This window comes from Gobius niger (genome assembly GCF_951799975.1).
Source record: "Gobius niger genome assembly, chromosome: 15".
NCBI lineage: Eukaryota > Metazoa > Chordata > Actinopteri > Gobiiformes > Gobiidae > Gobius > Gobius niger.
Window position 1 is genome coordinate 20,836,167 of NC_136866.1, and position 13,513 is coordinate 20,849,679.

A 13,513-nucleotide genomic window follows, 5' to 3' on the forward strand; every position below is an offset into this window, starting at 1 on the left:
TATAGTGTAGTGTAGTATGGTATGGTATAGTGTAGTATGGTATAGTGTAGTATGTATAGTGTAGTGTAGTATGGTATAGTGTAGTGTAGTATAGTATAGTGTAGTATGGCATGGTATAGTACAGTGTATCATGGTATGGTATAGTGTAGTTTAGTATGGCATGGTATAGTATAGTGTAGTATGGTATGGCATAGTGTAGTGTAGTGTAGTGTAGTGTAGTGTAGTGTAGTGTAGTGTAGTATGGTATAGTATAGTGTAGTATGGTATAGTATAGTGTAGTATGGTATAGTGTAGTATGGTATAGTATAGTGTAGTATGGTATAGTGTAGTATGGTATAGTATAGTGTAGTATGGTATAGTATAGTGTAGTATGGTATAGTATAGTGTAGTATGGTGTGGTATAGTATAGTATGGTGTAGTGTAGTATAGTATGGTATAGTATAGTGTAGTATGGTATGGTATGGTATGGTATAGTATACTGTAGTATGGTGTGGTATGGTGTAGTACAGTGTAGTGTAGTATGGTATGGTATAGTGTTGGGTTGTGTTGTGTAGTATGGTATAGTGTAGTGTAGCATGGTATGGTATAGTATAGTGTAGTATGGTATAGAATAGTGTAGTGTTGTATGGTATAGTGTAGTGTAGTATGGTATGGTATAGTATAGTATGGTATAGTGTAGTGTAGTATCGTGTGGTATGGTATAGTGTAGTGTGGTAAGGTATAGTGTAGTATGGTATAGTGTAGAGTAGTATGGTATGGTATAGTGTAGTGTGGTATAGTGCAGTATGGTGTGGTGTGGTATGGTATAGTATAGTGTAGTATGGCATGGTATAGTATAGTGTAGCATGGTATGGTATAGTATAGTGCAGTGTAGTATGGCATGGTATAGTATAGTGTAGGATGGTATGGTATAGTGTAGTGTAGTATGGTATAGTATAGTATAGTGTAGTGTGGTATGGCATAGTGTAGTGTAGTATGGTATAGTATAGTGTAGTGTGGTATGGTATAGTGTAGTATGGTATAGTGTGGTATGGTATAGTGTAGTGTAGTATGATATAGTGTAGTATGGTATGGTATAGTGTAGTATGGTATGGTATATTATAGTATAGTATGGTATAGTGTAGTGTGGTATGGTATAGTATAGTGTAGTGTAGTATGGTGTGGTATAGTATAATGTAGTGTAGTATGGTATAGTGTAGTATGGTATAGTATATTGCAGTATAGTATAGGATAGTGTAGTACGGTATGGTGTGGTATAACTCTCATAGCATAGTGTAGTTTGGTATGGTATAGTATAGTATGGTATAGTGTAGTGTAGTATGGTATGGTATGGTATGGTATGGTATAGTATAGTATGGTATAGTGTAGTGTAGTGTAGTGTAGTGTAGTATGGCATGATAAGTGTAGTGTAGTGTAGTGTAGTGTAGTGTAGTGTAGTATGGTATGGCATGGCATGGTATGGTATAGTATAGTGTAGTGTAGTATGGTATGTTATGGTATGGTATGGTATAGCATAGTGTAGTATGGTATGGTATGGTATAGTGTAGTGTGGTATAGTATAGTGTAGTATGGTATTGTATGGTATAGTGTAGTATGGTATTGTATAGTGTGGTATGGTATATTATAATGTGGTATGGAATAGTGTAGTATGGTATGGTATAACATAGTGTAGTGGTGTATGGTATGGTATAGTATAGTGTAGTATGGTATGGCATAGTGTAGTATGGTATGGTATATTATAGTGTAGTGTAGTATGGTATAGTATAGTATAGTGTAGTATGGTATGCTATGGCATAGTGTAGTGTGGTATGGAATAGTGTAGTATGGTATGGTATAACATAGTGTAGTGGTGTATGGTATGGTATAGTATAGTGTAGTATGGTAAGGCATAGTGTAGTATGGTATGGTATATTATAGTGTAGTGTAGTATGGTATAGTATAGTGTAGTATGGTATGCTATGGCATAGTGTAGTATGGTATAGTGTAGTATGGTATGGTATAGTATAGTATAGTTTAGTGTAGTATGGTACGTATGGTATGGTATAGTATAGTATGGTATAGTGTAGTGTAGTATGGTATGGTATAGTGTAGTATGGTATGGTATAGTGTAGTGTAGCATGGCATGACAAGTGTAGTGTAGTATAGTATGGTATGGCATGGTGTAGTATAGTGTGGTATGGCATGGTATTGTATGGTATGGTGTAGTATAGTGTAGTATGGTATAGTGTAGTGTAGTGTAGTATGGCATGGTATAGTGTAGCATGGTATGGTTTGGTGTAGTGTAGTATGTTATGGTATAGTGTAGTATGGTTTGGTTTGGTGTAGTGTGGTATGGTGTAGTGTAGTGTGGTTTAGTATGGTATAGTGTAGTGTAGTATGGTATGGTATGGTATAGTGTAGTATGGTATAGTGTAGTGTAGTATGGTATGGTATAGTGTAGTATGGTATGGTATAGTTTAGTGTAGTATGGTATGGTATAGTATACTGTAGTGTAGTATGGTATGGTATGGTATAGTATAGTATAGTATAGTATAGTATAGTATAGTATAGTATAGTATAGTATACTGTAGTATGGTATGGTATGGTATAGTATAGTATACTGTAGTATGGTATGGTATAGTGTAGTATGGTAGTGTAGTATGGTATGGTATGGTATGGTATAGTATAGTGTAGTATGGTATGGTGTAGTGTAGTGTAGTGTAGTAGTGTAGTGTAGTATGGTATGGTATGGTATGGTATAGTATAGTATAGTATATTATAGTATAGTATAGTATAGTATAGTATAGTATAGTATAGTATAGTATAGTATAGTATAGTATAGTATAGTATAGTATAGTATAGTATAGTATGAGAAACAGTTTGCATTAAGTTCATATTAGACTTCAGGGCTCCAGAATAACCGTTTCACACGACATCATTCATGCCAGTATTCGCATGTTGAGTTTGAGACAATATTTGTATTAATTTGATGTATTTTACTTAATTTAAAACAGCATATTTTGAGAAATTAAGCCAAATATCAAAATACAGTTTCGGAACTAACATCATAATAATGAAACATAAATGTTTTGCACCTTAAATTATTATCAATGCTAATTATAGATGATTTTGGGGGCGGCAGCCTGAAAAGTCTGGGAACCCCGGCCCTGATTTATGTGACGTATATGTGTGTGAATGTGTGTGGATGAATCAAGGAAACCAAGGGAAAGATTTACTCAACTCAGTCTGGAGCTGTTCTCACACTTGTCAAATGAAGATCTGTGACTAGTGTGGACTGTCTCTGCTGACACAACTACAAAACAATTACCAATCACCTCATTCTTCCAAAGATCTCCTGCTTGTATGTTGGTATTGCTAATATCTCCTCTCTCACAGAAATGTCCGCCCGGGTCCTGGTCCTCCTCTGTGTCCTCTCCTCTGTCCCCCCCGTGAGCCGGGCCTGTCCCGCCATGTGCCGATGCTTCGCCCGCCGAGCAGAGGTGGTCTGCGACTCCGCCTCCTTCTCCTCTTTCCCCTCGGACGCTCTTCCCCGCAACACCACCATGTTAACCATCCAGTACACCAACATCTCCTCCATCACCGAGCAGCACCTCAACCGTTCGCTTACGGACCTGCGAGAGCTCCACCTGTTCAGCAACCGCATCCAAAACCTGGGACCCCACCTGCTCCGTGGGCTGCCCAAACTCCGGGCCCTGGATCTGACGGACAACCAGCTCTCCGTCTTGCCCGCAGACGTCTTCAGCCACGCGCCGCTCGAGAGTCTGGTCTTGAAAAACAACCGAATCGAAATGGCCAGTGACGACTGGTTGGCGGAAAACGGCAGGTTGACGTGGCTGGACCTGTCCGGGAACCGGCTGACGAAAATCCCGGCGACTTTGTTCCGTAAACTCCCGAATCTCGACAATCTCGATCTTCCCAATAACCGACTGGAGAGCGTTCCGGTAAATTCGCTGGACGCGCTAACCAAAGTGGAACGCCTCAACTTCTGCAACAACAAGATAGAGACCCTAGACGCGGAGGCTTTCCGGCAGACTCTCAACTTGACGCATCTTTTTCTGTCCCGGAATAAACTCCAAAGGCTTCAGCAGACCCTGTTCCAGAACCTGACGCGTCTGCAGCACCTTAGCCTGGACGAGAACCGGCTGCAGACAGTGGCTCCGGGCTCGCTCGATCCGCTGGTCTCGTTGGAAGAAGAAGGTCTTGACTTGAGTGGGAACCCCTGGACCTGCGACGAGAAGGTGCGGTATCTGTGGAGGTGGATAAACAAGAACAAAAGCAAGGTCCTTCTTCCTGAAATGGTCGTGTGCGCCGCGCCGCCGGCTCTGACCGGACGCTCAGTCATGTCGCTGACAGAAAGTGAAATCAAAATGGCGGCGTAGTGTTTCGTCTCTTAAGGGCAATGCTGAGCGGAAAAATGAAATGCTATTCTGATTGACTTTCTGATTGACGTTAGATTTCACTGGTTTTGATATATCATAAATATAATAGAATCATTAAAGCACTGTGTCAGTCCGCTGTTTGTTTTTTATTAAATACTGTACAACAAGCATTTATTTGTATTACTATACTCCTGTTCAGGCCACAGCAGACTCAAGTTCAAGAAAATCAACTTGAACTTTCTCATAAGTTAGTAAGTACCCAATATAGCACAACATCTTAGTTTGAGTCCATTGGTGTCACATGACCAAACCCATCACTTCATCATCAGGCATCAACGAGGCACTGTGGACAAAAAGAGTCCTCTCCCCGTCTTTCACCTTCATGATTCTCAGGGTCCCACACAAATAAAGACAGCGAGAAAAAGTTTGGATGTGACTGCAGCAGGTTATTCATACATTCATTCAATCTTTATTAAGGACACAAGTGAGAACACATGATCCATATTTATGTTTAAAAGAAAAATATTAAAATACTGCAGATAATTGCAGAAACAAAACAAGGTACCAGCAATTCTCTAGCTGCCACACACATAAAGACACTAGCGCCAATGATTCCACATTTTTGACGTGAATCTCATTGAGCTGATCACAGGACACACCAGAGTCCGTATAATGCCATTCTGAGAGTCGCTCAGTCTACACATAAATTTAAAATAACAATGACGAAGTGCAGCAGGACAAGAGTGAGCTCCACAGTCAGCAAACATCTGACTCACACTACAATGTCTGGGCATCTTTAACAGCAGCCTCATAGAGTCAATATATGCAACTGTGAGCCTCTGCAAGCTGGACTTTTTAAAACTTCGCCACAGCTGTGCAGTGTACAGAGGAGAACAAAAAGCTTTAAACAGAGTAACTTTGACATCTACAGAACACATATAGAGTTTCCTGACCAGCATGTTCGATTGACCATACAGTTTACACACCTGCCTGTGCATGTCCCGGTCATCAGTAAGATCACTACAGATATAATGACCCAAATACTTCATCTCATTTGTGATGTTAAGAACACTGCCACACAGGGTGAACTCAGGGAATGTTAGAGACCTGTCATCCTTGGTTCTCACAATCATTATATAGCTTTTCACAGCGTTATATTTAATATCATTATCAAAGCCATATTGTGAACAGATATTCAGGAGATGTTGAAGTCCTGCACTGTACGGACAGAACACAACCAGGTCATCTGCATACATGAGGTGATTGACGACAGAGCCTCCTGCGACACATCCAGTCTTACAGTTATTGAGCTGTACAGAAAGATCGTCCATGTAAATATTAAACAGCAGAGTATCCCACCCTGCCTGACCCCATTGCTGACCCTGAAGGAGACAGACACAGAGTCACCCCATTTCACCTGCATGGTCAGCTGAGAGTACCAGAAAATAAGAATTCTAATGAGATAAGCTGGAACACCTCTATTTGATAGTTTCATAAATAGTTTGTCATGATTGATTCTATCAAATGCTTTAGACGCATCAAGGAAACACAAAAATAAAGTAGAGCCCTGGCAATGATATTTATCTAGTAACTCCTTCAAGGCAAAAATACATGTATCAGTACCATGCTCTGGTTTAAAGCCAAACTGGTTGGCAGCTGTGTAAACATAAGGTTCAAGTCTGTTCTGGATGACCCTCTCGAGCACTTTTGAAACAGAACTGGCCAAGGCTATGGCCAAGGCTATGGGCCGATAGTTGTCCATAAAACATTAGTGAGATGTAAAAACTTCACATGTTCATAACGGTGGGTGTTTTTGTCTTGAGGCTAACGATTAACACAAAATAAAAATTCAAACTAGTGCAAAGTTTTTATTAAAGTTATTGAGTTGTTTACATGTTTTATTGTCATTAAGTATCACTTGCCTTCGGCTCCAAGATAAAAGCTCCTTAACGACCACAGGCGTTTCCTTTGGGGCAGGGTTCACAGCGAACATGATCTTTTTAATACGCTGTCCTGAGCTCTTCATTTGTGTGGGACCTGCTAACTGTGAATGTAAAAGATCGGCGAGAAGAAGGACAGGTTAGAACCAACACATTAAGTTGAGGTTTCATTATTGGGCTGTAGCCGGACGCAGTAGTGGGCTGGTATGTGTGACACCATCATTGTATCACACTGTATAAGAGTCATTTAGTGAAATGTGCCTTAAAGGCCCACCTCATCCATTATTCTCCTTCACAAATGTGACATTATGGAACGTTTTATTGAAAAGTTTGTGAAACAAGCATGCCATTTGGTCCAAGTGTTCACTAATTCCCTCTCTAGGTGCACATTGATGTTCATCCAGTGTCATTTACGTCCCATGTGATCCGTGCACCATCCGGGCAGGACAGTAAATCCTGTGTACCCGTACCTTGGCTCGGCTTCCCGCGCTGGCACACCCTGTCAATTCAAGCGTCTAACGAGATCTTAGAACTAGTACTACCATCTCATTGATATGGAGTCACACTGCAGTGAAGTCACAGTGTGCCATGTTGTGCCGTGACATTTACTCTTCAAAAAGTCAATGCATATACAGTGCCTCTCGAAAGTATTCATACACCTTGAACTTTTGCACATTTTGTCATGTTTACAACCCTAAACATAAAGATTTTATTTTGATTTTTTTACTGAACGTTCACACACAAGTAACAGACAACTGTGAAGTGAAAGCAAAATGATAAATGATTTTGTTATTTTTCAAAAAATAGAAAAGTGAAAAGTGGGGCTTGCATAAGTATTCATACAGCATGAATGAATACTTTGTGGAACCCCTTTTGCTTCAATAACAGCAGCAAGTCTTGGGGTCTGACTCTACAAGATTTGCACATGTAGAGACTGACATTTTAGCCCATTCCTCTTTACAAAACAACTCAAGCTCTGTCACATTAGAAGGAGAGCGTTTGTGAACAGCAGTTTTCAGATTATTCCACAGATTTTCAATAGGATTTAGGTCAGGACTTTGACTGGGCCTTTCTAACACATTAATATGTTTTTATTGAACCATTCCATTGAAGATTTAGCTTTGTGTTTAGGGTCATTGTCCTGCTGGAAGGTGAAACTCCGCCCCAGCCTCAGTTCTCTTGCTGACTCCAGCAGGTTTTCCTCCAAAATGTCTCTGTATTTGGCTCCATCCATCATCACAACTATTCTTACAATCTCCCCAGTCCCCGCTGAGGAAAAGCAGCCCCACAGCATGATGCCCCCCCCCGTATATTTGACACTGGGGATGGTGCACTCAGGACGATGAGCAGTGTCAGGTTTGCTCCATACATAACGTTTTGCATTTGGGCCAAAAAGTTCAATTTTTGTCTCATCTGACCAAAGCTCCTTCTTCCACATGGCAGCTGTGTCCTCCATATGACTTCTACAAACTTCAAACGGGATTTCTTATGGCCTCCTTTCAATAATGGCTTTCTTCTTCCACTCGTACATGAAGGCCAGATTTGTGTAGAGTACGACTTATAGTTGTCCCATGTACAGATTCCCCCAGCTCAGCGGCAGCACTTCACAGCTCCTCCAGAGTTATCTTGGGGCACTTGGTTGTATTTCTCACCAGTGCTCTCCTTGTTCAGTTTGTTAGTTTACGTGAACGGCCGTGTCTTGGTAAGTCTGCAGTGGTGCTTTACTTTTTCCATTTCCGAATGATGGATTGAACAGTTGCTCCGGGAGATTTTTAAATCTTGGGACATCTTTGTATAACTTAACGCTGCTTTACACTTCTACAGAACTTTATCCCTGACCTCTCTGGTGCTCCTTGACCTTCATGATGTTGTTTAGTGACCAATACACTCCGACCACAGCTCTGAGGGCCTAAAAGAAAGGCTGTAATTATACTGAGAGTAGATTACACACAGGTGGCCTCTATTTAATGGTTAGGCCAAGGTGTGAACATTCTGCCGTCATTAGGAATGTTTTAAAGGCAATTTAATGCACTCAGAAAATGCTGTATGAATACTTATGCACGCCCCACTTTTCACTTTTCTATTTTTTGAAAAATAACAGAATCATGTATCATTTCACTTTCACTTCACAGTTGTCTGTTACTTGTGTGTGAACGTTCAGTAAAAAAATCAAAATAAAATCTTTATGTTTAGGGTTGTAAACATGACAAAATGTGCAAAAGTTCAAGGTGTATGAATACTTACGAGAGGCACTGTATGTAATTGTACATGTGTTAAACCATGGACATGTGTAGCCTGATAGTTTCAGACAGTCATTCCAAGAAAATGTTAAATTAACTGTGCCGACTGAATCCTGAAACACATTTAGTGTGGGTCATATTGGACTCACAATATCCGAATCCGTACACCTTTGCTTGTGGACGCTATCGTAAGCCTGTAACGCCAAAGCAAATAGACTAATGATCGGACACACGCCAAACTAATGATGAAAACGGAGGGGGGAAAAAATTGACATTTTGGGATGGAGACCCAGTAATTTTCCAACAATGGTTGTTCTAACAAACTCAACTAACGCAGGCCAACATTTAAAATATATTATTTTCAAAGCTGTGTCGAGTTAAATCTCCAATGTTGTGTGACAAGAATAAAGACTTTAGAAATGATTTTAGTTCATTTTCAAACAAGGAAGTTCCCACGCCCGGCCCTGTACTTCAAACGTACAGTATATTGATTCCCGGCTTTTGGTTTAATAAATTTTTCATACTTTGAACAATTTTAACCCTAAATATGATGTGATTAATCTGTAAATGCACCATTTAATAAGCCCCAACAACAGCAACAAATACATTTGAATCTATAAAAAGCTTAAATGATTGAAGAATATGCGTGCACATGTTGGATATGAAGTACTTTTGAACTTGTGCAGTAGAGGGTAAGTGAATACTTTGTGATTCCACTGCTCCACTGTTGAGAGCAGTGAAAGGGTAAACGTGGGCTCCTGCTGATATGACTGGAGATGAAAAAGTGCATTTTTACTGCGCAGGAATTCCAGGATCTGCTCATTGAAATTCCGCCCCACGCTCACTGCAATAGAGGACTGCAGAAAACCTGTGCTTCCTCTTTTCTCCCCTACAGACTGGGGATCTTTTACTACTGCTCTTTGATATGGACACTCATTCTTAGAGTGAGAGGGAATAAACAATGTGGAGAGACTTTGTGTAAACTGTCCAAGTTAAAGAATCCGATCCTCTGGCATGGAACTCCTGGCCCCAAAGATGAGTTTGAGAAAAGTGAATGTTGAATATTCAGCTTTACCAGTGTTTGTGTATACAACTGTGAGGAAATCCAGTATATATTTTTTTAATAATATATCACTACAGGGTCAAATTGCAAAATGTTTATAGAATAAGTTGGAAGTGCTTGGTCTACCCGGTTTGGTAAGCGTCCCCACTACCGAGACCAGGAGAAATCCGGGCTATCGAAGTTTTGTAATTGAGCTCAGCCCTGGGCCAAAGCGCTGAACCACTACCAACGCGATGTGATTGGCCAGAGGAGAGAGGACAGCCCTCACTAAAACAGGCAAGACCCAGACTCTGACCCTAAATGTTTTATATTTTACATACATACATAAAAGAGTGTACAAACTTGTGACTGATGTGTCTCTGCTCCCCTGAGGCCGAGTGTTGTGTGAGACTCATTTTAAAGCAGAACTCAGTCACTTTTTTACCATAATAAATCCTTTTCGTAGCCCCTCCGAGGGCAATACAAGTGTTAATGGGATGATTGGGTCTTTCATCACCCCCTGGTGTCTTGCAGCTTTCCCTGCTCCGACCCGGAGACCTAGTACACACTAATGGAAAACATCTCCCTCGTTGCTCTCAGTTGTCCAACATCCCTTTTGGATCGCATTTCTGAGATTTATGACATGGTACAGGTAAGTCCTGGGTGAATTCTGTTTGTTGATGAACATTTTGCAAAATGGTGTAATTTGGTTTATCACGATCAAAAGAAGCTAACAGGCTAACAGGCAAAGCTAACTGTGGGCTAGCGCCACTTATGCAGTATTTACAGCATATCTGAGCGGATAAAAAATATCTCCATTGTGTAATTGGTTTGTGGCACGATGTACAATATCCCTCTGTCCTTATGTCTTTTCTCAGCATAGTATTTACTCTCACGGTAATCTCAGTGTTGACTTTACCCCACGCTAAGGTCACACAGGTTCGCTGGACGAGGTAGGACAGAGACAGGTTCATAAAAAATATATTGTTTTTATTAATTTGGATTTAAATAATTTGGATTTAAATATATTTTTAGTTCATTTGAACTAAGTTAGAAGCATGTTAAAAACAGTGGTGCAAATATAAAACTTGCAGGTGGAAATGAAAATACAAAACAAAAAAAACCCACGGCTAGTCAAGTCCTTGCAGAACAGCTGGCAGCCCAGATTCAGCAGCCCCACATGTCCATCACACCTTTTACCTGGAGCAACTGATGAGGGGACTGATGAGGGGCGGTGTGAGTCCGAAGCCCTCTGCCCTAGGGTTGCAATAGAGAATCAACATAGTGACAAACAGACTTGCATCCGGTCAGAAGAGTAGGAAGGATCCTGTTTGACAATGTTAAGTGTTAGTTCGACATAAATTCGAAAGCTACATATGGTTTGTGAAGCGTCTGTAGCAACGCACAGTGCTTACGCTTTAACAGCTGCAGTGGCGCTTATGGCCTCTGGGACAAAAGTTACTTATGTCGTAAGATGGAGTTGTCAGCAGGTGGAGCCAGCCTTAGATTATAAAACCCAAGGTTTCTCTTGATTCTTCCCCTGAATAGCGCACTTCCGTCTTCTTCACAAATAAAATTTCTTAACATCACTAACATTTGCCTGACCACTGGTGAAACCTCACGGACACAGTGACCTGGCAGTTCGCAGCCGCTTGCACCTGCGTGTGTTGCCTACACCACGTCAACACATGGATTTGAACTGTTTCAATCGGACTGGTTTTCTATGCTCATGACATCTGAAGCTGAGAAATGAAAACAAAGAAATATTGAATTAATTATGACTTAACTGATTATGAGTCGAACCTGTGTCCTCTATGTTAAAGGTGCATAACAGTCTTCTACCATAGCACTCTGCTGAGCTCTTTTCAGTGCAAAAAAAAACATTTTTCGGTTCTGGAGAAACTACCCAAATATCAGCCTGATATATCGGTCGGGCCCTAGTAGAAACTAGATTACTCAAACACTAAGTACAATATTTCATAAATCAGTATCTTGAGAAATGTGAGTCCCTTATTCAAATTTCATGACCACAAATGTAGGACTTTTTATCATGCTTAAAAAGTCAAATATGAAAACATTTACATTTATCTGTGAAAGTAAAATACAAATCTAAAAGCAATAACATGAACAATCAGACTTTTGTGTCTGAATCTCAAATCAGTCTTCTTGTAATGCAGCGTCTGATTGAAATTCATTGTTTGTGATTTTGTCCGGACGTGGACGGCGTCGTCATGGAAACACAGTAGAGTGTTTTGTTTTTTATACTGGTTTCCCTGCGTGTGTTCCTGCCTGCCTCGCAGACCGCCTTGTGTCTTGTGTTTGTGATAATGTTGGTGGTGGGCGCTGAGTGGGCGGCAGATCGACTGTGCCTTCCAGCCAACCTCTCTGCTCTTAAAAATATATCTGCAGGCGGCTATTTGTGGCACAAACTCAGAAACTTGCTTACTTTCTAATGCAGAGCTTCAGCGCGTGTGATGATGGGATGAATGTGCTCGAGGGGACTTGCCGCTTCACTCGTGGGGAAGTTGTGCAATAACAGTTGCTACAGTTGTGGAGTGAGTCCTGTAGTTTGGAAGTTCATGTCATTCCAGATTTTGGACCGCTGACACTTCTCGGTTTCTCAGATGCTGACCTCAAGTCTTCTTATCAAAAGCTCTGTGCCCAATATATTTTTTTTTACCAGTAAGGGGGAAAAAAGTGTTTTGTCCTTCTTTGGAATGGCCCATATATGGTCATGTTCGAAGCAGCCAGAGGGAAAAGATGAACTTTCTTCCATTTCTCCACCATTACTTCAACAAACGCTGAATTATTAATATATTTTTCCACTAAATACAGAAACATGAAGAGGAGCAAAGTGTTTCAACAGCTCATAAATACTTCAAAAACCAGGAAGCTGATGTTACCTTCATACTACATATGCTAATGTTAGCAACGAGCGCAGTTTTTCGCTTCTACTGATGATGATGCATTTGTCTTATACAGTGATTTTCCAGACGCTCAATGTCTCTGTACAATTTTGCGCATTATTCATTCACACCATACTCAGTGATGGCAAGCTACGTATGTAGCCACAGCGCGAGGCTGCCAATCTGTACTCACTCACTCACTCACTCACTCACTCACTCACTCACTCACTTTATTTTGTCTATAACTAACAGCTCTCTCTTTTCTTATTGCACTGATGAAACTATGGCGATGTTACTGCTTTTCTTTGACAACAGGTAACCAAACACAAGGCAAATACATGAGGTCCTCATTTTCATAATCCACTGTAGAAATATGATTGTCAGCGTGTATTGGAGCTACAAAAGATATAACCTGCACTGCTGCTGAACTGCTTTAAGCATGTGAAAGTCAACACCTGCTCTTCTCAGTGCAAAGTGTATGGATGCTTTACCCAGCGGCTCTGATCTCTCTGAGTGCTGCAGAGTTGGACACTAATTTATGACTTCTTATCAAATATAAAACACAGCTCCTGGTGAGGTCGCTACTTAGGAAAATTAAATGTTGTTATAGCAAACGCTTCCTAAAGGAGAGACAGCTCCGGAGCGAGGGATGGTCTGGAGGTTTTTACTGCAGTGATATGAAACATTGATGATCTACACTGCATTGAATATTCTCCTCAAAGTTGAGCAGGAATCCTACAGTAAGAGACTATAGCTACGACCATACGCACTGACGGGCTCTTTAGAGCTTTAGATCATCACACATTTGAATTCCTCATCAAAACCACATCAGGACTTGTCTCGTCTCACAGTGTGAGAACACATGTGCTTTCAACTCCAGTAGTGGTCGAAGTATGGTGGTCAAATATTCAGGGTCTGGCTCCACAGTGGCCCAACGCTCCTACAGGTGGTCAAATGTCCCTACAGGGGCAGTGCACAAATACAAAATCTATTTGGAACTAAGCAA

The 13,513-nt window shown here is 40.8% G+C and overlaps 1 protein-coding gene across 1 annotated transcript; it reads left to right on the top strand.

Annotated features, from left to right (window-relative positions):
* Window positions 1-3,383: 3,383 nt before the first annotated feature.
* Window positions 3,384-4,426, top strand: LOC306974735 (uncharacterized protein). Its single transcript, XM_079572108.1, has one exon. The coding sequence runs from the start codon at window positions 3,450-3,452 to the stop codon at window positions 4,377-4,379; it is 930 nt and encodes a 309-aa protein (XP_079428234.1). The 5' UTR covers window positions 3,384-3,449; the 3' UTR covers window positions 4,380-4,426.
* Window positions 4,427-13,513: the final 9,087 nt, after the last annotated feature.

What these genes read in the sequence shown, in the direction of transcription:
- LOC306974735 (XM_079572108.1), top strand. Translation starts at nt 3,450, where the DNA reads ATGTGCCGATGCTTCGCCCGCCGAGCAGAGGTGGTCTGCGACTCCGCC.